The sequence below is a fragment of the Micromys minutus genome (assembly GCF_963924665.1).
Source record: "Micromys minutus genome assembly, chromosome: 1".
Lineage (NCBI taxonomy): Eukaryota > Metazoa > Chordata > Mammalia > Rodentia > Muridae > Micromys > Micromys minutus.
Genome location: NC_137969.1, coordinates 148,235,614 through 148,262,956, shown reverse-complemented (window position 1 = coordinate 148,262,956; position 27,343 = coordinate 148,235,614). Strand labels below are relative to the sequence as shown.

The 27,343-nt window shown below is 43.3% G+C and overlaps 1 protein-coding gene across 5 annotated transcripts in view; it reads right to left on the bottom strand.

Annotated features, from left to right (window-relative positions):
- The window catches only part of CLIP4 (CAP-Gly domain containing linker protein family member 4), a gene marked incomplete at its 3' end in the record, with an annotated part of 75,705 nt that overhangs the window by 11,177 nt on the left and 37,185 nt on the right, over positions 1-27,343 (bottom strand). For 2 of the 5 annotated variants that reach the window (XM_080924311.1, XM_080924312.1), the window contains exons 9-15: positions 19,197-19,337; positions 16,259-16,348; positions 14,940-15,083; positions 12,437-12,571; positions 10,194-10,317; positions 6,364-6,428; positions 315-387 (exon numbers count right to left, since the gene is read on the bottom strand). In XM_080924311.1, coding sequence (XP_080780437.1) covers positions 315-387; positions 6,364-6,428; positions 10,194-10,317; positions 12,437-12,571; positions 14,940-15,083; positions 16,259-16,348; positions 19,197-19,337 — 772 coding nt within the window. Of the gene's footprint in view, positions 1-310; positions 388-6,363; positions 6,429-10,193; positions 10,318-12,436; positions 12,572-14,939; positions 15,084-16,258; positions 16,349-19,196; positions 19,338-27,343 lie in introns of those variants that run through there. The other 3 variants (XM_080924314.1, XM_080924313.1, XM_080924315.1) reach the window with 3 other exon arrangements.

Below are 27,343 nucleotides of genomic sequence, written 5' to 3'. Positions count from 1 at the left end.
CAGTAAACAGGAGTTCAAAATCAACCTGCCTTATTCAATGAAAACACAACATGAATTCCCCCAGCTTCTATTAGCAGTCATACTAACCTCTGAGAAGAGAAAACACACACAGTGGGCTGCTTTTAGCCACTTGTGACATGTTTAATTAAGCTTTTAAAGGAGGGAAGAACTCAACACACCAGTCACGCCTTCTCTCTTACGTGCTAACATTCTACTGAGCAGGGTGTATGACGCAAAACTCCACTTTTCTTCCTTCACCGAATCCTGGCATGCTCATCTTGAAAGGCAGTTTTCTAAGGCTTCTCAATACTCACTTGGCAAAAGCATTTCTCCTGTTAACCTCTTTTTGAAAGGAAGCAGAGGTTGTGCTGAAACTTCTCCTAAAACCTAAATGTGAGAGTGAAGAACAGAAAAGGAAAATACATCACGTTTTCAGCCTTTACAGTGAGTTATTTTTAATCATCCTACAGTGCACCACAACACCAAGAGGTTGTCTTGTTTGTTTTGTTTTTTTCCTCAAAAAAAAAACTGCTTTGTAGCAGTTCTTCTAAGATAAAAATTCTCCATCCTGTAGGGAAGTGCCTTAAACCCAGTAAGTAAACAACTCAAATACATCAGAAAGTCCCTGAAACTGACCAGATACACTATGTCCCACCCTCTCTGAGCATAAACAAGAGGCAGAGTCCAGACCCACTGCCTGAAAGCCAGTCTGCTGGAGAGATATGCAGACCATCTGAGCTGCCTGAAAGAGACACTCTCAGCCTGTACTCCCAAGTCTCTAGCTTTCATGAGCGGTCCGTCACCCGTGCAGGGGTGGGCTTTGGGTGCTACAGCTGTTTCTGATCACTTCTGCTCCTATAAATAACCTTTCACTCATGTACCTGCAAGTGGCCTCAATAAAACTTATTGGTTCACCAGGTTGGACCTTGGTGGTCTCCTTTGGTGTGTTGTCAGTCCCTACACAGGATGAGTACACATCTGTTCACATCTCCCAGGAACAGAATCACACAATGAAATGAAGGAACATGCACGCCCAGAACCGCAGGTTAGATTTCTAGACAGTTTCTCATCTTTGCCTTCTTGATCAGGTTTTGCTCACACAAGGGTAAGTCTCTCTCAGATATTTTTCCTGCAATATTTCTTGAAAACCAAATAATACTGAATCACACATTGATAAAGTGGATTTGGTTTATGATGAAATATTACAATTTTGATAATCATATAAAACCTGTGTTTTTTAAACTATCATTAAAAATATTCCAAGATCAGAACACTGGACAATAAATTTCAGAGCTTCTCAGTGTGCCTTCCCCATACACAAAAGTTCAAAGATTATGGGACTCCTCAAAAGTAGACTTTAAAAGAGAAAATTAATTTCCAATTCTGGCAAATCCGAAGTGCTAAACACATCTCTTGATTAAAATAACTCCAATTTAAAACAACTATAATTGTATAGAATATGCTATTGAGCTGACTCAAAGTCATTCTCTCTCTCTCTCTCTCTCTCTGTGTGTGTGTGTGTGTGTGTGTGAGTGTGTGTGTGTGTGTGTGATGCTTTGGGTACATACCCCAGACCCCAACATACAATTTGGCCAATTTCAAAGAGGCCAAACCGTAAAAAAAGAAATAAGCCAGAAGAGACTGCAGGCACCAGGGTGCAATCTTATCTTATTCCACAGGGTTGCCACTGATCCCTGAATACTGGACTCCTGGTTGGGTACACAGGACCTGGAGAAGGAAGGAGCAAAGGCCTGGTATATGGGAGACACTAGCAAAGATTTTGGTAAAGGAGTTCATGCTCAGTGTTAACTTGGAGCAGAAATCCAAATGAAACAATGGCTTTCTTATCAGTGCAAGCTGGAATTACTGCACTCAGATTTTGTAGCCATGAGTAAATTCACACTATCTGTGTCATAAAACAAACAAACAAACAAAACCTACTGCAGAGTATGTAAGGTAGTTCTGGGATGGAAGAATTTTCTGGGAAATAGCAGAAGTCAATATACCTGAAGGCATCAAAGAACTGCCGTCTATAAAATCCTAATTAAAGAAGCATTTCTCAGTAATAAATTAGAAAGTCACAAGGGCAGGAGACATCATGAATCAGGATGAACAGACACAGGGTGTAGACTTAGACACAGCAAAGCTTCAGACATTAAACTAGTTAGTATAGAGTGATAGCTAATACTGAAGATTTAAGGACATGAGAGATGAGCTTGAGAACAGATGGGAAAATGAATAGTACCAAGATGTGCAAAAAGAAAAGGATACATTTTGATGATTACTAATGGGGGTGATTGAATCAAGCAGTGAAATAAACACCATTGAAGAGAGAAACAAGAAATGGATAACACTAAAGGTACCTTGCATGTTGTCAGAGGGACAGCACAAGACTTAGATACCAATCTCCAGATCTAGAAGACCCAGCGTGTCAAACAGGGTTAACAAGAAGAAATTTCTACCTGCATATATCCTAATAAAACTGCATAGCACAAAAGGAAGATAACTTCGGAGAATCCAAAACTAACAAAAAGCAAGATAAACCACTTACAGCAGCAGGAACAAGGATTGTTCAGACCTGACCTCTCATTAACGACAGCAGCCAGAGCTTTTGTGTACAGGGGGGAAAGCTCCAAAAATCTACACCCAGTAAAAAAGCCACCAGAAAAGACAAAACAAACAAAAACCGAGTATACACAGGCCAGAACAGAGTTATCCTCAGAGGAAGTTATGAACACGGATGAGTAAATATAGAAGTGAAATAAAGTATTACAGAAAAACTAATATGATGTCTACTTTACAGGAGTGCTAAAATAGAAACAAGACAGCTCAGCTTGTAAGGATTCACACTGTAGAAAGTGGATAAGAATGATTGACTTTAAACAGTGTGAAATGTGTATATTAAGTGATCTATGATATCTGCTAAGTAGAGGATTCACAGGTCAGCTTGTACACAGTAGGGAATAGGAAAAAGCAGGACCACACACAGAATAAAGTCAAGCAGGAAGCAAGAGCTAGGTGTGGTGGTGCACACCACCATCCCAGCGCTGGGAGGCAGAAGCAATGAGAGGAGACCCCTCTGAGTTCAAGGAATTCTAATTAATAGTTCTGAGTTATCCAGGACTATGTAAAGATGCCACATCAAACACCAAAACAAAACAAAAACCCAAGAACAAGAACAAAAACAGACAAAACAAAAACAGAAAAAAAATCACCACTTGTGACTTATTTAGAAACCCACCATTTACAATACAGAAACCACAAAATGGATCAGGGGCTATGAAGATAGCTCAGTGGTCAAGAGTGTTTGCTGTGCAATCATGAAGACCAGAGTTCAGATCCCAGCACCCACAGAGCAAGCCAAGCACAGGAAACACCTGTAACTGCACTCTGAAGAATCCAACATCTTCTTCTGACCTCCATGGTACACAGAGCCCCCCAACACATGCTCATCTACTCTCAAAGAGACACACATACAAATAAATGTGTAAAATGGAATGGGGACTAAGTAAAACTCATAAAGAACATTGCTAATACATCAATAATAGCAATACATTAAAATCAACGGAGCTCTTAGAGTAAAAGACAACCAGATTTATTTTTTCAGACAGGTTTTGCTGTGTAGCTATGGCTGTCCTGGAATTCGCTCTGTAGACCAGACTGGCCTGGAACAGAGCTCCACCTGTTTCTGCCTCCTGAGTGCTGGGATTAAAGGCACGTTTTCCCAGTTCTAGCCAGATGTTTTTCTAAGTAAAACCCTAGTATATTCTATACAGAAAAGTACTCTAAAAGTATTTTGGCAGAAAGCAAGTCAATAAAAAGAATTGTCAGAGAAACACTTAACCAAGAGAAGGCTTTTATAAAGATACAAGAAGGATTATGAAACGCAATACCAAGCAGAGCTCGACAGTGTGTCGTTGCAGCCCCAGCACCCAGGAGGCTGACAGAAAGAGCTTGTGAGTTGACTAGCCTGAGCTGCACAGTGATACTCTGTAGGAAGAGGAGAATAAGATCAGGAAAGGATAGGGAAGGGAGAGAACAGGAAAGGGAAAAGAGAAAGAGAGGTCATGACTTTAAAGAACAAAAATAAGAAATAATAAAAACCTAGCAAATATGTATGAGTAAAGCTACAAATTCCTGACAAGCCAGAAAAGATGATGTACAACAGTGGTCCTCTCACCCTAGGGCTTTCCATGATGCCTTAGATGTAGTACCACACCCAATGTGACTCTCTTCAGAAGCACATTCACCTTTTCACTGAAAAGGATACACTTGAGGTTTCTAATATTCAAATTACTTAGAACACTACTCTTATCATCTATTACTAAGTGAAGTTACAGTCATATGAACCCAAACAGGACCTGGACAGTCAATCTGTAACCAGAGGATTGTGAAGGACCCACAGAAAGGTAGCATGCAGCCAGAAATGCTGAAAAAAAGGATAACTCATGTCCCAGGCAGGACAGTGTGACAGTCTATCATGCCACTCAGAATAGTGTGACACTTAAACCCTATGAGTTGCTTACTCGTGGAACTTAATATTCTCAGATGGTGGCTGAATGGAAGTAATCAGTCTTTCTGAAAACAAAAAGGGGGTTACATAAGTAAGTGGAGAGAGAGAGTCCATGTTTACAGACAGAACAGCAGTAAGACCAGATCTTCCCAACCTCCTCCAAATCCCAGAATGCTACCAGGTGGATTTTAACAAAGTGATAGTAAAGTTTATGTAAGAACAAAAGAAATCCAGAACAACCAGCACAGTATCAGTGGAGAATAAAATTGGAGGACACAGACACATGTACACAGACACATGTACACACAATCACACACACAAAGATACTCACACACCCAGACACACACACAGAGAGAGATACTCACACCCAAACACACACATACACACAGATACTCATACACCCAAACACACACACACACACACACACACACACACACACACTCACACACCCAGACACACACAGAGAGAGAGATACTCACACCCAAACACATACTCACACACCCAGATACACACACACACACACACACACACACACACAGCACCTGCACACAGATACACAGAGACATGCACACATACACACACACACAACGGGAAGGTAACACAGATACAGTGGAGAAAGCCACTGTAGTGAGGGAAAAGTGCCAGAGGAACACAGCCACCTACACATTAGGATGGACACAGCAGCACACACCATCAGGAAGGTGTCATCATAGCATGTCTTCTAGAATGGGGACACATTCCTGGGCCGACCACACGAATAGTCCAGGGGGAGTCATTATACTAATAACTTCCATAAATAGTTACCCACAGATGGAAAAGAAAAATCAAACCCAATCCTTACCACACACAGAATCAATTCTGGGTAAACTGACAAACATGATACACAAAAGCAAAATTAAAAAAAAAAATTCAGGAAGGAGTCTTAAGGTTTCTGTCCCTAGGAGGGAGGGAGTGAATTTTCTTAAGATTACAAAATGCAAGCCACGAAATGTCTGTCTTATTCTTCGAGAACATAAAAATCAAAAAGTCATCTCACCGAAAGGTGTCAGAAAAGTGATGTGCCATCAGCTGGTACACATTAATAACATAAAACCAGTGAAAGATGCATTTCCAAAATGTGGAAAGAAGCCAACAAATTAGCAAGGTAAGAAGCAGATCACCCGAAGGAAGAACAAGGGAGAGGTTTAAACAGAAAAAAGGCAATCCACATGTCCCACAAACCGAAAACTGAGAGGCCCAACTGCTTTCACATCAACTAATTAAAATGTGGAAAATGCAAACTAAGGTCCCAATGAAAAGTGTTTAAATCTAGCAGGGTAGCAACTATTTCCACGCTGAACAAGAGGCAGGTGCCAAGGTTGGGAGGAATGGGCGGCTGAGGGGAGCATGTAGTGCAAACACCTGGCATCCCCTGGGGAGAGTACTGGTGTGATGGCCATGCTTACACACCCCAGGGCCTGCACGTGTGCAAAACACTGTAATAATAAAAAAGCAGGATGCAGCAGAAACGAGCAGCAGCTATAGAATAGGTCCATATCCCATGAAGTGCTAAGAGGAGCAGCAGACAATGGAAGCAGAGCTTCTTATGCAAGAGATCAGAAAACCAGAGTCACGAATATGAATTCCTAGGCATGGGATATACAAAGGGAGGCATGGGAGAGGGAGGTGGGCACCGGGGATTTCTCCATCGCAGCTGGCAGGCAGGCAGGCATTGGATCTGCTCCGAGCTCACTCACACTTACAGATGCACTGCAGATACTCAGATATTTAACTATTTAACAGGTACAATGCCTTTCTGTGAGGGGAAGTGAAGAAATACTTTAAATTGGATTTTAAAACCACAGTCTTACCAGGATAAGAATGATTCTGTTTATTTGAAGATATTTCTGAGAGCGTATCCAGGGAATCTGACAGCCTGTGAATAAAACAGAGCACCCATGTTAGGCATAGCTGGTCTTCTGGGTCTGGTGGACTCTCACAGACACTGTCACGCCAGCTCTATTTGTCTTCTCGCTCATTCATTCCATGAGCGTTGAGGCAGGAAAGAGCTTTGCTCTCGAATGGGAGATGGGCAAGACGATGGCGTGGGTCCCCGCTACCAAGAACAGGTAGGCTGAGAAATCCAGTTCATTTGAAACAGGAACCTGACTTCTGATAGATTGATGGCTTTTGTGGAGCTGGGGGTTGAACCCAGAGCCTTGGCACATGATAGGCAAGTGCCCTGCCACTATGCTGTATCCACAGCCTGGTTGTTGTTGTTGTTATGCTGTTGCTGTTATTGTTGTTAGTATTATTATTACTATTATGTTGTTGTACTGTTGTTATTATGTTGTTATGTTGCTATTATTATTATGTTGTTGTTATATGTTGCTGTTATTGTTATTATTATGTTGTTGTTATGTTGCTATTATGTTGTTGTTATGTTATTATTATGTTGTTGTTATGTTGTTGCTGTTGTTATTATTATGTTGTTGTTATATTGCTATTATGTTGTTGTTATGTTATTATTTTGTTGTTGTTATGTTGTTACTATTATTATTATTATGTTGTTATGTTATTGCTGTTATTGTTGTTATTATGTTGTTATGTTGCTATTATTATTACTATGTTGTTATATTGTTGCTGTTATTATTATTATGTTGTTGTTATGTTGTTATTATTGTTGTGTTGTTGTTGTTATTATTATTATTATTATGTTGTTGTTGTTGTTGTTCAGTGCTAGGAACTGGACTCATGCTAACTTCTGACTTTGCTGTGGAATATTATCCTCAAAGGTAAAACTAAAAAATATGAAGATTATTTTATACCAAGTTTAACAAATATAATATTAAAATTATAAAATTATCACCAGTTTTTATTGGGGAAAAGAGGCTGTCTGATTTTGTGTATGTGTAATTTTTCGGTATTATTATAATCCAAGGCTTGATTTTTACCCACTATGGCAAAGGTGAGTATCTCCTCGTTTTTGGATATTCAAATCATCATTTTTAAAAAGCCTGGTCCTAAAAGCCTCATTTTTCTTCAGCTGTTGACCTAAATCTGCAAGACCTTCCTCTGCCAAACACTTCTCTCAACACACTTTACTTTCATTAAAAAATGCTGCACAGTGTGTTCAGCTGCACCTCAATTCGTGTGCACACTCTACATGGCCGCTGGGGAGGGGCAGAGGGACAGAGCCTCCAGCCTGGCAAGCAGCAGGTACTGGGATGAAGAGAAGATGGACAGCTGAGAGGAATCTACTCCTAGAAAGTTCACTGGAAATGGTTCCGACAGCAACAGAAAAACAAGAATGCAGTAAGTTTCTCTAGACAGTCTTTAAAGAATATTTGCAGATGCTATTGACCAAGGCAATTTACTAAATGAAAATTGTATGATGACAGATAGATCAGGAAATGGATTCAAACAGAGGAAGTCATGTGGGTGGATCCTGGGACAAGCACACATTCAAAAGATGCCAAGGGGGGAGAGAGAGAGAGAGAGAGAGAGAGAGAGAGAGAGAGAGAGAGAGAGAGAGAGAGAGAGAGAGAGAGAGAGAGAGAAGGCAGCTATGACCCTGAGGTGAAGCAGTAGAGGTCACAGTGTGACTAGTCACCAAGTCAGTCTCCTCCAGCCCCTAGTGTAAAATCTTCCCATCCTGAACACCAGCAGCAGGGCCTTTAAAGCGCTCCAAACAGGCTTGAGTTAGGAATGCCTTAAAATTGGAGGCCATGTCTGTTTTGTTTGCTCATAGAATGCCTAGCACAGCATAAAGTTCGAAAAGACACTTAATAGTATTTGAGGATGATGAATGAGACAATCAGACGCTGACAACAGGAAGACAGCTGGATAGAGGCTGGTTCGTTTCGACAGCTTCTTTTAAGGAGTGGGGGTTGCTTTCAAATGCACTACCTTGGAGAAGACAAACAGAAGGCAAGAGAAATGGAGTGAGGCCATGTGTGCTCTGTAAACACAGCCATGAAAATACAAAACAACGGAGGAAATGTGACGTCACAAGTGAAGGCGGAGGAAAGGCTGCTATGGTATAAAGAACTGGCAAGGGGGCCTACCAGCATCCACTGTGCCTGAAATATGCCAAATTCTGCACTCTGGGTTACTGGACAGGAAACAAACTCACCCAGTCCTTGTAATTAGGAGACAAATCAAACTAGTGCAAGGTCATGTGCCATTCATCCACCAGACATGGGCCCAGGCAAGACTCACAGAAGCCCAGTAACCACAAGGTTATGGCCAAAAGCTCCCTTCTGACTCCAGATAGCTGGGGATTCAAATCCCCATTGCAGTGTACAGTTGGCATTAGCTCTGTGGGCCTGATGTTCTTCCTCTGTGGAACAGGGACAATTCCAAGCCCTGTCCAGTGAGATGCTTTAGGCCACAGACACAGGGACAGCTCTGAGGGTGGTGCCCAACAATGGTACGTGCTATCAGCTAAAAGCACGGGCCTAGGAGAGACAGGAAACTAATAAAGCCAGGCCAAGCTTAGCTCTTCCATTACCCAGTGATGCAACTTCAGCTCTGTTACTTTTTCTCTAGAAAACCAGTTTCCCGTCTATAAGGGGGAATAAACATGGCAGCTCACGGCTCCCTGGGTCTGCAGTGAACGATGGCGTAGGCCACTCGGGGGCTCAGATAGAGCCTACCATTAAATGCTCAATAACAGTTGCTGATACTTAGAGTTATTTTCCAACTCACCTGACCAGGTACCTATTAGGATCAACTGAAACAGCACTTAGGGAGGACACCTTATGAGCTACAAAGTACTTTATGCTGAAGGCCTCATTGCTGTAAAGAATAATATATCAAGTACCCTGTAAAGGAAGAGAATTAACAGCAAAAGTATGTGTAAGGGAAAAAAAAAAAAACTGAGGGATAAATGTGATCTTAAAACAAAACAAAAAACCAACTTTAATTTGCCCAGAAAGCATCAGCATCCAGCTAAATGGGGATGTGGTAGGGACTTCCAGACCACCAACATGGTTCTAGTCTCATGAGTGTGACTACACCGCACATGAGATGACTTGCCAAAGATTATAATCCACTTTTTGAGCCTCTGAAAAACAGACAGAACCAGTTTCTCCCAGCTCCACATTCCCCTGGAATGCCATGAGGGCCCGTGTTTTGAAAAAGCTTGCTTTTAAAATGCAGAATGAGGTGACACATAAGTACACCGCCTCACCATGAAACACTCAGGAGGTTTGTTACATATAAATCCCCGAAACTTCACTTCCCCAGAGAGCTACTGCCTATCTATTTTTGAGAACTAAGGAAATCGGAGGAAAAAGCCGTTTTGGTTCCATTAGGTTTGTGGGAGAGTGAATGGTGCCTGCTGGCAGGAAATTTAATGTAGTTAGGTTGTGACTGGAGCAATCAGAGAGCATTTTTACTTTTGTTTGCATGATGGATTAAGCTTGCTCCTCACACTGTTCTTAGCTGCAAACGCCACTTCTAATAGCTCACACACACTCACAGGGTTTGCAAATGAGGAAGAAAGGAGGTTTTTAAAACTGCAAATCTTCAGCAAGGCAAATTTAGCTTCCCATGAGCCTTCCCTCCGAGGAAGGTGGTCGGTTAACCCATTGAAGGAACACATGTGGCTTATCTTCCAGATGAAATTAGGGTCCCCACTTGCCACAGGGAATTGCAGAGTTTCTGTAAATAGATGTACATTCCAGTTTCTCCTCACCTCTGCACCCTGGACGGGGGCGCAAATATCCCATATCTCGGAGAGCAACTAAAATACTGCACATCTCCAACCGAGCCATCATTCTTCCCATGGGGCTTTTCCAGCTCTATGCCGTACCAATACCCTAGAACATGAATATTGCATTTTAAAGGCATCTGCACTTCATTCACAACTGCTATGTGGTAATACAAACTCAAATTCAAGATGGCTCTGTGTTTTCACAAATGACCGAGATGATGGAGGATCACCATGATCATTAAGCTTTCAGATGATCAAATTATAAAATAAAACTCGAAAATTCCACATGTCTTGGTGGCATGATTACAGAGCAGTGCATTAAAGGAGGAAAAATAAGATGTACAAACTCAGATTTGCAGGGAATTAAATTATGCAAGGAGAGAGCCACCAAAGCACATCTTAAGACTATAATGCAAAAGAAACCGTCCTTGACTCTAGCATAGCGTGCTTGGGTGAGAGCAGCACAGAATGCTATTGGGGCACATAAATCCGCAGGTAGACAGCTCCCTTCATCTCACCCCTCACAGCACAGCATCACAAACACCCATTAAATAATTAAACAAGGGCAGATAACACGGAAGACACAGTGGTACCACTCCATCTTCTAAGTAAATTAAAAGACGTAGGTTTGCTAATAGGAGAACCCACAGAGCTATCTGTGAGAAAGTGAAGTCCTTGGAGAGACTAAGACAAAGGGCTACACTTTCAGTAGCATGACAGAGGTAGACATATTCTAAAGCTGGGATTCCTGGGGTTTCCATGATCAGCTAAGCAGGCCTCACAATTCCCACACTGGTGGTCTAAACATACAGCACAGGAGTGACCACGTTTGGTTCTTTACAATCTATAGCAAATAAAGAATGGGTATGTGACCATCTGTCTTGTGGCACAGTAGTCGTGAAAACAGCCTAGCAAAGAGCTATACTATGTTCTCACTACTGAGTGTGATATGTAAGGGAGGCCCAAGGGAGGCTTGAATTATAGCACAGCTCAAACAAAGCACCAGCTTAAACTAAAAGTGGCATTAATCAAAGGAGAGTGCATGCTGGAGGCATCTGCCTGGTTCTCATGCTCCTGTCTCAAACACAGCAGTGGACACTCCTGGTGAACTGGTGGGGTCTCTGTCAAGTGCAACAGCAGCCATGCTGAGACACAAGCTCAGAGCAAAGGAGCCTAAACCTTTGAAGGTTCAGGGTCATCTTCTAGAACATAGGCTCCTGGGTCTGCACCAGTCAGCTCGAGGACCAGGACAGAAAGGAGCTGCTGTTCTCCTGCTATCACTGTGAGCACTACAGCCCTGCCTCTGACACAGGACTGTTCTGGCTTTGTTGGTTTGCAGACAGAGTAAGATCTCAGCTCCTTCGTGAGTCCTGACAGACACTAAGCTACAAACGTTTCTCTTTCGATCTTGTAGATAACCTCTCCCCGATGCTGCAATGCCACCATGTGTTAATACGGCATACTGCTACTTAAGACACAGATAAGGCTCCATGTAACTGGCTTCTAGTCTGTGGAAATAAAATATTATTATTTCTATTTATGTGTAGATGTATAAGACTGTGTCAGTTTATGTGCACCAGGGATGCAGATGTCCATGGAGGCCAGAAGGTATCAACTCCCCGGAATTTGCAGCTACAGGCAGGTGTGAGGCACCTCATGTAGGCTGCCAGGAACTGAACCCAGATCCTCTGCAAGAGAAGTCAGTGTTCTCAACCACTGAGCCATCTTCCCGCACCAATCTTTACTTTAGGAAACCCAGTACTAGGTCACTGTAATTCTTTAGGTCGCAGAGCACCCAATAACTTTTATATCTTCTCTGCTTTCCCCTTCAAGCCATCCTGATAAAACTAAAAACAAACAAAACAAAACAAAAAAAAAGATGGTCCATCCACATGCTCAATCCCAGGATTATCCTGAAGTGTGGGAGGGGTGACTATACTGAAATACTTTCCAGGTACTTAGCATACTCTGCAGTCAGAATAAAACTAGAGGAAGTCAAAACTAATTTCAATATTAGACAAATGTTCAAACACAGCTGGCAAGAGAATTCCACGACGCCAGTCAGTCCAGTTTAGACAGCGGTATCACGCTCCACTCTGCCTCTGCCGCCAGTCACAAGAACCAGGAGGGGAGAACTCCCCTAGGACCAAGTCCCATCTGCTGCTTAAGTTTTAAACCTTTTTTACAAAATTCATATTTGAACCAAGACTATTCAGGGGAGTTACCTGGAGCAAAGTTTGTTGTCCCAAAGAACTTAATGGTCCCCACTCTCTGGCCTACCACCAGCACCCTCTCTCCGAGGCTGAGTGCTCCTTCACAGTGACTGTTATTTGCTGCAGATGTTGCTGAAGATTTCGAACCTGTCCAAGTGGTGGGTGGGAGATATGGGGAGGGAAGGAAAGAGGAAAGAAAACAAAGGGAGGAAAACTCAAAAAGGCACATTAGTTTTAAAACTCACTGCATATTCTAACTAGTCTGGTTAGTTGGGTATTTCATTCCATATTGATCATGGCTGTCCTCACTCAGGAGGCCACGACACTCAAAGCAAACAAGGTCCCCTGAGAAAACTTCACTGCTGTGGGAAGAGCACAATGTGTTCCTAGAAAAGATTCAGTACCACTAAGACTGCCAGGCACACACTCTGCTCCAGCACAGAGTGGTCCGTGAGGAACCAGAGCCACGCCAGCTCAGCTGCCTGTCATGGGGGTGCTATGGCACCAAAGAAGACGCGACACAGGAAGAACATGTGGAACTGAGCAGTAGTCAGCTGCTGTATTTACCCAGAGTCCGTGTGAGGCACACACAGGAATGGAGTTCCAAGGGAAACTGTTGGAGGCTGAGCAGACCAAATCGGACAATCCAAAATGCACAGCATTCCAAAGCCTGAACGTCCTTAGCACAGCTGCTCAAATTCACACTCAGATTAGAATGTGCCATTTCTCAGTGCTTCAGGGTCTGAAGAATTTCAGAATTTCATAGCTTCTGGCTAGAGATGGTCAAACAGTAGAAATCCCAAACTGCCCTGATTCAAAACACTTCTGACCCCAATTGCATCAGGTAAGAAATATCCAACTTATGGCGGGTCCTGATTACCCTGACTTGATTTCCTTCAACTTAATTCAAAACTACCCCTAAAGTGCTCACTAACTAGTATCTGGCCTCTGAAAAATACTGTCTCAAAAGCTGTTCAGATACAGAAGGCTAGATCCTGGGCTCCCATTGGTACTAAGTAGCTACTAGACAGGAAGGCCTCAAGAACTCTAGTAAAGGCCTGGGAGGGATCAAGTGCAGGAAGGGGGAGACTGAAAAGAACAGAAACACACTTGAGCCTGTGAAGGCAGAGGTGAAGACCCATTGGGCCAGTGAGAAACCCAGACCTAGTTAACTATGGCTCTGTAGCTTAGTGTTCAATAAAAGGTGCAATGAGGATAAGGCCTTCACAGTTCCTCTACTCAATCTATTCCCCCTCTGCCTCTACTACCCTCTTAACTCCCCCATGACCTAAATAAACTCTATTCTGTACTATACCTTCGTGTGGCTGATCCCTTAGGGGGAAGGGATTCCCTACATGGATCCCCCAGAGGCATCCTACTCCCCTCTAGGTCTCGCCATGCCTCCAGGGGCCATATCCCCCCCCCCCACCACTCTCTTCATCCTTTTCCTAACTTTGGTGCAGAAACCCAGGACATCATCTTTTAACAACAGGAGGTCATTCTAAAACTCATAAATTCTAAAATCAAGTAAATGTTAAAAGTCCAAATTCAAAATACAAGAGTATTTAAAATACAACAGAGTAAGATCTGAGTGGCTGTGCCACTGCCCACTGCCCTCTGTTCCTCAGGACCCAGAAGAATTGGCCAGGAGTAGGGCGAGGGATTGCTGCACAGGAGCAACTCCAGGCCCAACTTTCAGGTTCCCCCTTTTCAGAGCCCCCACTGGCTTTACTGTATTGGGGTCACTGCTGAGGGTTTGGGGACAAGGTAAACAATGTGAGCTGGAAGCCTGGGTGTGTGCTTTCACATTGTCCCATGTCATTGAGGAACAGTGGTCCAGGAGACAATGCAGGCCACAAATCACTGTCCCCAGGGGGACCTGTGAGCTCTCAAGACTTAAGTAAAAGCAGAGCTGAGATGCTTTTCTAAACATGAGGGCCACAGGCAGGCCTGTGGGAGGGCTGAGATGCAAATCCAGTCACAGAGCCAGGAGCTCTGACTGCAGACCAGGGAGGCAGGGACACACAGTAGGAGCCCTGACTGCAGGCCAGGTAGGCAGGGACACATAGTAGGAGCCCTGACTGCAGGTCGGGGAGGCAGGGACACACAGTAGGAGCCCTGACTGCAGACCAGGGAGGCAGGACACACAGTAGGAGCCCTGACTGCAGACCAGGGAGGCAGGGACACACAGTAGGAGCCCTGACTGCAGGCAAGGGAGGCAGGGACACACAGTAGGAGCCCTGACTGCAGGCCAGGGAGGCGGGGACACAGCAGGAAGGAAGTTCATTGGGACTGAAGCAGGGACAAAAGTGGTAAAGGGCTCCTACATGTTTTCACCCAAAGAGCAAGACAGCTCAACCAGCCTGGGGTGAAGGGAGAAGAGGGAGAGGGGGAAGGACAACAGTAAAGGAGAAGGGTAAAGGGCTCCTTCTACATGTTAAAAAGAGCAAATCCACTTACAAACAAACCAAGATAAAAAACACCAAGAAAGCCTGGTTGAAAAGGCCATAGATACCAGCACTGGCTCTGGACGGGAGAGACGGGCTTTTGCTCAAGGCCTTCCTGCCACTGCTGCTTGTGGTCAGCTTCTTTGGGCAGTTCTGCTTGTGGTCCAGGGAGGATGCGGAGGAGGAGCTGCTGATGGACCCAGGTTGGGTAGCTGACAGGAAAGAGTCAGTTTAAAGGATGTTTTAAAAATGAAAACAAATGAACAAAACAAAACAAAAAGGGGGGAAGGACTAATAAGATGTTTTCTGCACAAATTCTTCTGAAATGCTTCATTTAGCCTCCTCAATTGTGGATTATCTAGTGTCAAATTAAATGCCTGATTTCATCCAAATGCACGGCTGTTTATACACAAAATAGATCGCTGTTTACACAAGCAGAAATCTTTAAGGATTCACAGTAACATATCTTATACAGGGGTGTTGTTGTATTTATAAAAAGATAAAGAGAGAGGGGATATGTTCTATGGAGGGGTGGTGAGGTGTGGGGGAAGGGGGTGCCTCTGGGGGACCCAAGTTGAGACATCTCTTCCCCCTGAGGGACCAGCCACATGATGGTATAGTATAGAATAGTTTATTTGGGGAGGGGAATTAAGAGGGTAGTCGGGGTGGGGAGAGAGAGAGAGAATAGAGGGGTAGAGGACAGCCATGAGCATGTGGAGGGGGAGGGAGTGGGGGCAGGAAGGCAAGAGCAAGAGAGAACAAGAGAACAAGAGAGTGAGGAGGGCAAGCAGCCTCTTTTACAGTGTCAGGCACACCTGGCTATTGCCAGGTAACTGTGGGGTGGAGTTTAGACAGAATGCTAACAGGTGTCACCCTACCAATTAATGCTAACTAATCTAACACACACACACACACACACACACACACACACACATACACAGACAGACACAGACACACACACACACACACACACACACACATACACAGACACACACATACATACACACTCTCCACTCTCCTTAGGGGAAACTGTAATAGAGTTCCTTTAAATACACACGCACTCATATACCCACTCATATACTCTACTAACACGTCTTAAGGTAACAGCACTTAACCTTGAATCATTCTCTATTCAGCCTGAAGGTGAGCAAAATGGCACAGGCTCCTCCCTCCTGACACTGGCCAAGTCTCCTGCACTGTGGACTCCCCACTAGGCCAGCAGTTCTTTATGCATCCATATTTTTAAAGGTTTTCCCCCAAGAGTAGCTTTACTGTGATGATTTTCCCCTTCTCAGCTTTAACCCAAATCATATAAGCCATTTTTCAGTGTTCTCTGAAACCCCACCAGTGGACGTAGCTTTAAGAACAGGAAGCAAGGTTACCTTACCATCATTTTCTGCTACGGTTTTCAGTTCTTCACTTGGAGGCAATGACAGCATGGATTCAGAAGCTTTCTCTTTTTTGGATGTCATCAACCCTGGTGAATAAACACAAAGATAATTTCAGCAAAAGATGATATTGGTTTGTTTTCAGATGAGGTCCCACTGTGTAGCCCTGGCTGTCCACACTGTAGACCAGGCTGGCTTCAACTCAGAGATCTACCTGTCTCTGCCTCCTGAGTGCTGACATTAAAGGCGTGTGCCACCACTTATCACTTGTAAAAACACGGTGACTATACTTTCACAGACAGGAGGCAGGAGCACCTCCATACTTGAGGTAGTGAAAAGGAGCTGGACACGCTGCTTGGTGACACAGCACCTGCCAAGCATGCACGAGCCCTGCTTAGAACCCAGCATGGCAAAATGAAGAAAAAAGAAGAGGATGCATTCATCGGTATGTCTAACAACTCCAACTTTGGCCCTGCTACAGATCTCTAAACTATCTGATGCATCCTATCTATGGTTAATAGGTTTGCTCAGAACTGTCACACAGGAAGTGGCCAAGATGTCACAGCTGAGATGTGGCTGAGTGGGACTTGAAAACTGTTTCCTACCATAACCACTTCCTATAACCTCATCTGGGAAAACAGAAGCTTGAGAATAACAGCTGTTTGATAAGACCCGAATATCAACTGAATGGGCTAATTTAAAGAGCGCACACAGGAGCTCCCAAACTCTGTGCAGTCAGCAGCCAGTCCCTGTTATCTCACAAAGCTTTCTGGGTGAAAAACTCTACCTAAGACTCTGCTGCAAACTGAAACAAGACACAGTTCGCATGCATTCTGAAGAGGACCTTTGAGTTTAGTGTGACCAAAGACCTCTGTTATCTAAACACCAATGGAGGGGGTGCAGGGGTGCAGAAACTCTGCAAAGAGGAACTAGTGGCTCATCAAGATGCACTCTGAGTCAGGGCTTCAGTAGGTTGAATTTCTTTCCTAAAATAGGAGGTTCAGTAGGAGGAAGTCAGAGTGGGGACTCTGAAGAGTCAGAGGAAAATCTCACAAGAAGACATAGCCCGTGTAGCCTAGCTGGAAAGGAATCCTCCAGGACTGGGGAAGGCAAGCAGGAAACACAGGTAACAGATACCTCACAGGGTGCAGCTCAACCGGACAGCACTTGCCTAGGGTTGAGAGGCTCTGAGTTCAATCCTAGTTCTGCAGAAGAGGCTGGGGGATAGGAAGACAGAGGGGAAGGGAAGGGGGAGAAGGGGCTGCAAGTCTCTAGTTAGGGGACAAATGGAAATGTCCTGTGGAGAGGGAGTCTTGTCCTGGATGTTAAAGGTAGGACAGGCCTGGACAGAATCCCAGCCATGTGACATTCCTTCAGCAGCTACAGCTAGAAGGAGGAGGGAAGGCTAGACGCACACAGCTGTGGAAGTTACTCCGGTGGTCAAAGGGTACATGAGACATGGCTGCAGTGGTGAGTGAGGAAACCTGCAGAGTGTAGCCTCCAATTATTTTATTTCCAGTTCTGGAGTTCCATTTGGCCCTTTCGTTTGAACATCAAGGTTTAAAATGGTATAAAGATCTCTTTGTGCATCTTCCCAGCTTCCCTCAAATCAGCATTTCACAAAACTATGAACAATATCCAAACAGGAAACATGCATTACTCTCATCTACTGATGTGACTCCAATCACCCCAGGTTTATCTGATGTGTGTGCATGCATGTGCATTTGAGGGGGGCACCCACACACTTGTGTGTGCATTCATACACTCAAACACAGCATGTGAGAGAGCTCACCTTAATTCTCATGGAGAGCATGACTGTGAGATATTCCTTATTTTGGTTTGGGTTGGAGTTTTGTTTTTTAATTTTTGTTTTGTTTTGTTTTTGAGGGGAGAGATCTCATTAAGTAACCCAGGTATGGAGTATCTGGGAACAGATCTAACTAACAGGCCAAAAATATCTACAGAAAAGAAAAACACAAACATATTAAGATATTTTAAATTATCTGGCCAACAGAAGATTGCTCCAAGCACATAATTAAAGATGTCTGTAAAAAGAACAGCTCTTTTCAAATTAGCACAAGGGTAAATGTAATGTCTGCTTAGATGTCAATAGATTTTTTTTTAAGAAACTTTTGAGAACTTATTTTTAAATATGTAAGGAAATGTTGCTTTCAGGGGCCCTGAATAAGGGAGACAATCTTGAAGAAGTTGTGAGGCACTGCTCTCTGCTGGATACCACAGCAAGGTAATTATGAAATATAACCACAGGTGGTCTAGCAAACAAACAGAACAGAAGAGGAAGACAAACGCGGTGTCTGGGTGCCATGCTTTAGATGGTAGAACGCCATCTCCAGCTGCCAGTTCTTACTGAACAGCCATTTTCTGCTATGAGATTCTGTGAATACAAAATCACAAATTATCCTCAGTCTACTTAAAGTTTAGAACTTGGCTGAGAGAACAGAAGATCTACACACACAAAGCAATCAGTGGAGTGAGGAACAGTAAGGACCTCTGACAGCCGCCCACAGGCAAGGAGACACACAGAGGAGAGAGTAGGCATGTGTGTGCAGCAGGGCAGGGGGACATCAAAGCAGGGATAACCACAGGAGCAGAAAGAGGCCCCTCTGAGCAACCGAGGGACGGTCACAGAAGAGGCAAGGTGCAGGAATCAAGTTGTATTTTATACAGACTCACTGGGAACATAAAATCTGGCCCCAACCTGATTACGGGCATCCGTAGCACAGAGAGTGGGGAAGGAAAGAAGCCAGTCAGAGACTTACATTATCATCCATAGCTAAGGCCCAAACCACGAAGGTCTTGCTTTTGTGAGGTCCAGCCTTTGTGATGAACTAACAGAGTGAAGCAGTCTAAATGTGTGAACCCCACAAACACAGTAGGAAGTATGTAGGAGCGGTTGAGCTCCCCAGTATGACATACCAGAATTTACTTTGGATGTGACGTGGGCTACATCGACCTTCTGGGACCGGACGTGCAAGGTGGCTCTCGTGGAAGGATTGTGTGTGGTGTTTTTCCTCCCATCTTTTACTTTACTTATCTTTGAAAGGGGTGCAAAAATACCTGAGACAGAGACAGAACCACAGTGAGAGGGGAGCCAATGAAAGCACTTTCAAATTCAAGGAAAATGTAACTGGCTAACACAGGATCTGTTTGATCCCTACCATACATCTTCCGATGAGACATGGCACTTGCCTTCAGTGGGTGTACAGTCTAGTTGCCACGACTAAATACACTATGATTTAGGAGCCACAGAAGAGATACATAATTACTGTAGAGTGAAGTTCAGGGGAAAGGGAAATGTGTGAACATTACCATCTTCTGTTCTCTCCAAGTGACTGAGAATACTAGTTACTACCTAGTAAAAGCCATACTACCTCCTGTCTGCTTAGGGTTTGTATCCCCCCAACATTGAGGGGCTTTTCAGATCCCTGTCTCACCCCCTTCTGCACTGCACACCTTTTAGAGACAAATCCAAATGTTGCTCTTGTCTGCATTTTCCCACTCTGATTAATTATAGTCCCTTACACACGGTACAGACACAATAAATCTTTTTGGCTGTATAAAATAATCTTCTCCAAAGGCCTAGCCCTCAATTCCTGACAAGCAGAAACAATACAGCGAGTGTTGAGGAAGGGAGGTACACAGAGGCAGGGGACTGCCTATCTACAGCAGCTGGGAGCATAAAACCCCACTGAAAAACTTTACGGAGGCAATAAAATATCCAGTTTAAGTAAGAACACACAAACATCAAAGAGAGTGAATACAGACTATAAATACCAAGATTCTCTCCCCACCACACTTAAAAAGAAAATAAATTCATAATATGTACATTACACTGAGTGCCTACAACCTCACAAACACGCATCACATTGAAATGTGGTCTGATAAAGAGAGATGGGACCACTTGCGCCCTTACAAAAAGGGAGCATTCTGTTCATAGATGAATGTCCTGGTGCGAGCTACATCCCTTTCCTGAAAACCTTGGAAATTCTTTGCTCTTTTCGATTCTGAATGACCTTGCCTTGATTTTTCTGGTTTGATTTTTCAACCTATTTGTAATTATCTCTCATGCCACTGACGTGAGGTTGTCTATGTCGATGATGATAACAATGATGGTTGAGCACAGTGGCTCTCTACCTTCCTAATGCTGCCACCCATTAATACAGTTCCTCACGCTGTGGTGACTCCCAGCCATGAAATTATTTTCATTGCTACTTCATATCTGTAATTTTTTTACTGTTACAAATCATAATATAAATATATTTGGAACTGGAGCTTTGCCAATGGGCTGCAACCCACAGGTTGAGAACCACTGGTGTAAAGAAAGAAATATTCTACTCTGGATATATGAATTTCTAGACTTTCTGGAACTTAGTAATTCCTACCTAATCTTCCTTATAGAATGAATTATAAAGAAGTGAACTTAGATGCAAGGGCACCCACAATTATAAAAGGAATATTACAAAAGCTTAAATCACACATTGCACACACATAGTGGGAGGCTTGGACAGTCTCTCTCACCAATGGATAGATCATTGAAACAGAAACTGAACAGAAATAATGAAACTAACACATGCTTGAACCAAATGGACCTGACAGACATCTACAGAACATTTTATCCAAACACAAAGAATGTACTTTCTTCTCGGCACCTCAGGGAACCTTCTCCAAAACTGGCCATATACGTGGTCACAAAACAATTCTAAAGAAGATTGAAATGCACCTTGTATCCTATCAGATCACCATGATTTAAGCTGGACTTTAACAAGAGAAACAACAGAAAACCTAGAAATTCATGGGAACTGAACAACTGGGTCAAAGAAGAAATAAAGAAAAAAAGTTAAAGACAATCCCTTGAAAGCAAATGTACTACATGCCCAAACTTACTGTACGCAATGAAAGCAGTGCTAAAAGGAAATTTTATAGCACTAAGCGCCTTCATTAAGAAGTTGGAGAAATCTCATATCAGCAAATAAACAGCCCATCTAAAATCTCTAGAACAAAAAGAAGCAAACACACCTCAGAGGACTAGACAGCAGGAAATAGTCAAACTCAGGGCTGACTATTAGAAACAAAGAGAACAATATCAAGAATCGACAAAACAAAGAGCTGCTTCTTTGAGAAAATCAACAAGATAGACAACCCTTAGCCAAACTAACTAAAAGGCAGAGAGACAACATCCTAACTGACGAAATCAGAAATGACAAAGGAGACATAACAAAGACAGTGAGGACATGTACTCCCACAAAATTGAAAAATCTAAATGAAATGGATAATTTTCTAGTTAGATTTCACTTACCAAAGTGAAATCAAGATCAGTAAACTATCTAAACACTCCTGCAACCCCTAAGAAAATAGCAACAGTCATTATGTCTCCCAACCAAAAAGCCCAGGGCCCGATGGTTTTACCAAAGAATTCTACCAGACTTTCTCTTTTCTTTTCTTTTCTTTTCTTTCTTTTCTTTCTTTTCTTTTTAAGATTTATTCACTTATTTATGAGTATGCTGTAGCTCTCCTCAGACACACCAGAAGAGGGCATCAGATCCTATTATAGATGGTTGTGAGCCACCATGTGGTTGCTGGGAATTGAACTCAGGACCTCTGGAAGAGTAGCCAGTGCTCTTAATCACTGAGCCATCTCTCCAGCCTCTACCAGACTTTCAAAGAAGAACTAATACCAATACTCTTCAAACTACCCCACAATATAGAAACAGAATGATTGCTAAATTCATTCTATGAGGCCATAGTCACACTGATACCTAACCCACACAAGATTCAACCAAAAAAAAAAAAATTCAGACCAATTTTCCTATGACCATTAATGCAAAAAATACTCAATAAAATATTCATTAACCAAATCCAAGAACACATTAAAGACATCATCTACCATGATCAAGCAGACTCCATCCCAGGGATACAAGGGTGGTTCAATATAAGAAAATCCATCAACATAATCCACCATATAAACAAACTGAAAGAAAAAAACCCACAGATCACTCACTAGATGCTAAAAAGACATTTTTACAAAATCCAACACCTATTCATGATAAGTCTTGGGGACACCAGATGCATACTTAAACACAATAAAGGCAATATACAGCAAGCCAACAGCCAACATCAAATTGGAGACACTTAAAGCACTTCCACTAAAATCATGGACAAGACAAGGCTGTCCACTCTTTCCATATCTCTTTAATATAACCCTTGAAGTTCTAGCCAGAACAATAAGACAACTAAAGGAGATCTAGGAGATACAAGTTGGAAAAGGAGATGTCAATATATTTACTATTTGCAGATGATATGATAGTAAGCATAAGAGACCCCAAAAACTCTGCCAGAGGATTACTACAGCTAATAAACACCTTCAGCAAAGTGGCTGGGTACAAAATTAACCTTCTTTAAAATAAAATAAAAAAAGTAGCCCTCCTTTATATTGGAAACAATCCAAATGACCCTCAAGCAAAGAATAGATAAAGAAGACATGGTTCATTTACACAACTACTCAGCTACTAAAAACAAGAACATCATGAAGTTAGCAGGAAAGTGGATGGAACTAGAAAATATCACCTTGAGTGTGGTAACCCAGACCCAAAAGGACATGCACAGTATGTGCTCACTTATAAGTGGATATTAGCTCTAATGTACAGGATACCCACATTACACTCCACAGACCCAAAATAACTAAATAACAAGGAAGGATCAAAGAAGGCTACTTGGATCTCACTCAGAGGGAAAATAAAATAGCCATCAGAAGTGGATAAAGGGAGAAAACTGGATTGAAGAGAGGATGGGGAAGGGAATAGAGGAACAGTTGGGATCAGGTGCAGGGAGAGCCAGGGAGAGGGGTGGGGGTGGGGTAAAAGGAAACTGGAGGGAGGAGGCAGCATCTTTAAAGTGTGCCAGAGACCTGGGGTGGGAGATATTCCAGGGAGTCTATGAGAGAGGCTCTAGCTGAGACTCCACAGTGGGGGATGTAGAGCCTGAAGTGAGCATCTCCAATACCAGGCAAGTAGGGGTAAGTCCATCAACTCACCCACAAAACCCTGACCCCAAATTTGTCCTGCCTAAAAGAAGTACATGGACAAAGATGGAGCAGAGCCAGAGAAATGCCCAACCAATGACTGGTCCAACTTGAGACCCATTCCATGGGCAGGAACCAATCTCTGACACAACTGTTGATACTTGCAGACAGGAGCCTAGCATAACTGTCGTCTGAGACACTCCACCCAGCAGCTGAGCAAAGCAGATGCAGAGACCCACAGCCAAACAGTGACAGAGCTTGGGAAGTCTTGTGGCAGAGTTTTAAGAAGGACTGAGGGGCTGGGAGGGGACAGGGACTCCATAGAAGACCAACAGAGTCAAGTAACCTGGACCCTTGGGAGCTCCCAGAGACTGAACTGAGAGACCAGATTTCATCTTAGAGAACCTGACCTAGGGTTGAATCTCTAGTGCCAGTTTCTAGGTTATTCCCCCAACAAATCTGCACCTCCAGGTTCCAAGCCCGCCCCGGCACACATATCACTTCCTAACAACCACCAATCAGGAGGAGAGCAGAAGTTAAGGTTATGGTTTGGCCCCCAGCACCAGCCAATTATTTTGTAGGGCAACAAAATTTCATTACAGCCCCCCCAATCAGATGTGTGCCAGGCTAGAAACCCCCTCACTCACTTGCCATTTCCTACAAAACCCTGTCCCACAGAGAGCTCAGGGCTCTATTGCCCATCCTTCTGTGTCAGCGACTGAGGGGTGGCCCAAGCTTGAGCTTGAATAAAGACCCTAGTGTGCTTACACTGGAATCGGCTCCTTGGTGGTCTTTTGGGGTTCAAGAAATGGGAACAACAGAGCAGGCTGCCCCTCTGCTACATATATGCGAGGATGCCGACGTCCAGTCCGTGTATGCTCTTTGCTTGGTGGTTCTTTTGTGCCCACCTGTGGATCCTGTTCCCCTAATTGGGCTGCCTTGTCTGGCCTCAGCTGGAGATGTGCGCAGTCCTGCAGTGACTTGATGTGACAAGATGGGCTGGAACCCAGTAGGCCCCCCTTCTCAGAGGAAACAGGGAGGGAGAGATAGGAAGGGGCTATATTAGGGGGCTGGAGGAGAAGGGGTCTGAGATCAGAATGTAAAGTGAATAAGTACATAAACTTAAAAATGAAAAAAAACTTAGAGGTGCATAGACAGGCTATGTGGTTATGCTTGTGTAAGGAAAGGACATACCACAAGAGACACAAGTATGTCTAGGTTATCAAAATGTACTGATTTCTTACTACCATGTTACAGGGATACTTCTAGGAGAAAAAGAAACAGAAAGAAATGTAAGTGTCTGGCAACAAGACAAATGAAGTTGATCCACCCCTGAGCTGTTCGTGTCTGTCAGCCCAGACATGTTCCCGAGTGTTCTGTATAGACGACCTAGTGCTCCTATCCAGACCTAGGGTAAAATGTAATCTAGAAATCAAGCACACTGAAAAATCAACACAGTCAGTCATAACACAGAACAGCTAACAAGGTCATCAGCGATGACTGCCGAAGACTGTGATGGCTCCCAGGATGTCTTATGGTGTTGAACTATAATGTGGTCTGAGGCTGACCATGAGGAATTGAATAGACACAGTAAGGAAACCACTGTGCTCCATAAACAGCAAGACAATGAAGACATGAAGTAATACACGGAATACAATCAAGAAAATTAAAAACCAAGCCAGTAAGAGGACCCGGTGGATAAGTGGCCACCAAGCTTGACAACTTGAGTTCAACCCCTGGAAAACACATTTGAAGAAAAGAACCAACCCCCATCTGAAGTCTACACATGCCCTGGCACACTGAAGCCTACATACATGCGTCCATGTGCACATACACACTCATACACACAATACACAAATGTAAAGAGAATTTGTTATTGTTACATTGTAGAATGACATCTGTGGGAAACTGTGAGGACATAGGCAATCAAACCAAAGAACCTTAAATTAAAACAGACATATGAGAATAGAATACAAACTGTATTTCTAAGTTATCTGATTAGTGTGAGAAATATCATAATGCTCACTAATTGATCCACTTTCTTTTGTTTTTCTTGAGACAATTTCCTATTTCCTGCTGGGACTGATCACCTCATCCATTTCATATGGTGCTGGGGATGAAACCCAGGCTCTACTGAGGATGTGGCCCAGCCCAGAGTCCTTCTTTTCTTTCTTTCTTTTTGTTTTTGTTTCAGACGGGGTTTTACTGTGTAGCCTCAGCTATCCTAGAACTTACTCTGTAGGCCTGGCTGGCCTTGAACTCACAGAGATCTGCCTGCATCTGCCTGCTAAGTGCTGGGCTTAAAGGTGTACACCACCACCACCACCCTCTCTTCCTTTTCTACTTAATTTGGGGGTAGATTTGGTTTTTCTTTCATAATCTCTGAACTTTTACATAGAGAAATATATTTAATTCTAATGACTTAAAAGAATTATATTACATGCAATTTCTCGTTTGCAGAGATTCTGTTTGTCTTGTATTATTAACCAGACATTTGGGTAATCCATGACTATATTCGAGCTATGACTGCATACACAGTCCACAGCAAGCATAGTGAGCAGTCGCCTTTGCTGCCTGGTAACCCAGCACACCCACTGGCTTCCCCCAGAAGTTGACCAAAAAGAAGCACGCACTATTCTCTCTTTAAAAATAAAAAAAGCAGTAAGTTCTCAAATAAATGTGGCTCATTAATGTGCTTAGTCCCATTAAAACATCAGCAAAAAATAAAAATAAAATAAAAATTGTATAAATTCTAAGATAAATTTAGTTTTTAAAGGAGAAAAGTGGGAGATTCTGCGAGTGTGGAAAAAAGACGGACCCTGAAATTCCTAAGCAGCAATTCGAAAGGCTCAAATAAACTTCAGTGAGTGAGTGAGATGCATCCTGGCCAGCACCAGGCTCTGTGGTTGCCCTGGCTCAGAGCTGTGTCATCTGTACACTTGTCTGTGGCTGCTCTTTCACTGTAACAGTGGAGTTGGGCAGTCACATCAGAGACCAAGAGACCCACATAGGAGCCATTCTCTGGCCTTCACAGTAAAAGTTAGCCAAGTTCTACATTAGATAACACAGCCTTCAAAATACCAAGGGGACAGGTACTACAGTCTCCTATTCCTTATCCCAAACTCCATGTGAAATATGGTAAAAAGAAGTATATCATCAGTAGGTATCTAAAACTGGAAAAACCAAGGATGAGCTATATACATAGATTCTTCACAAATGTATCAGAAGATACAGCTTGGGGACTTCTAAAAAGGTTCAGCCTCCAAAGAAGCAGAGAAGTGTCAGGACAGGAGGAGAGGCTTGCTTTTGAATGAGCCTTTAATCTACCTAGCTAGACACATGTATTTACTTTTGTAACCACTGGAAAGCATAAAAATGATATAGTATCCACAAGTATTAACTCAACTATTAAATGGCTACAAATTAAAGAATAGTATTTCCAAAGTAACTCTGAGGTGAGCTGCAGCACTTACAGGACCTCAAGGTGCATAAAAGAAGCACAAGAAAGGTAGAGATGGGAGGAAGAAAGAACCTCCTGAGAAAAAACTAACTTAATGTCTTCTGCCAGGGAACCTCTAACTCCCCCAGCCCTCTACCTCAGGCACCTTACTTAGCAATGCCCAAACTCAGTACACTAAGCTTACTCAGCAAGAAGGGCAACCTTAAGTTTTAAACAAACCAACACATAACCCCAACATACCAACCTGCCTCCAGGTATTCAGAGGACCCAGGGGCAGACCCCACCCACCCCCCACCCATCCCTCCCCCACCCCTCCCCCGACCCCTCCCCCACTCTGCTTTGTCACACTTGCCTCTCACTGACCAGAGTCAGTGAATCCATGAGACTCTGACTACAATCTCACTCCTTACCATAAACTGGCTGGCACCTGCCCTGTGTGTCACTAGAAGCCTTTGGGGCTGTCCTTACTGAGCTTGGCAGCTGCCAAAAATAGCCATGAAAGGAGAATTTAAACCAAAGTCTTGATACTGTTCCACTAGCCAGCAAGCTCCAAATGGGTTTCATAACTATGTACAAAAAAAATAA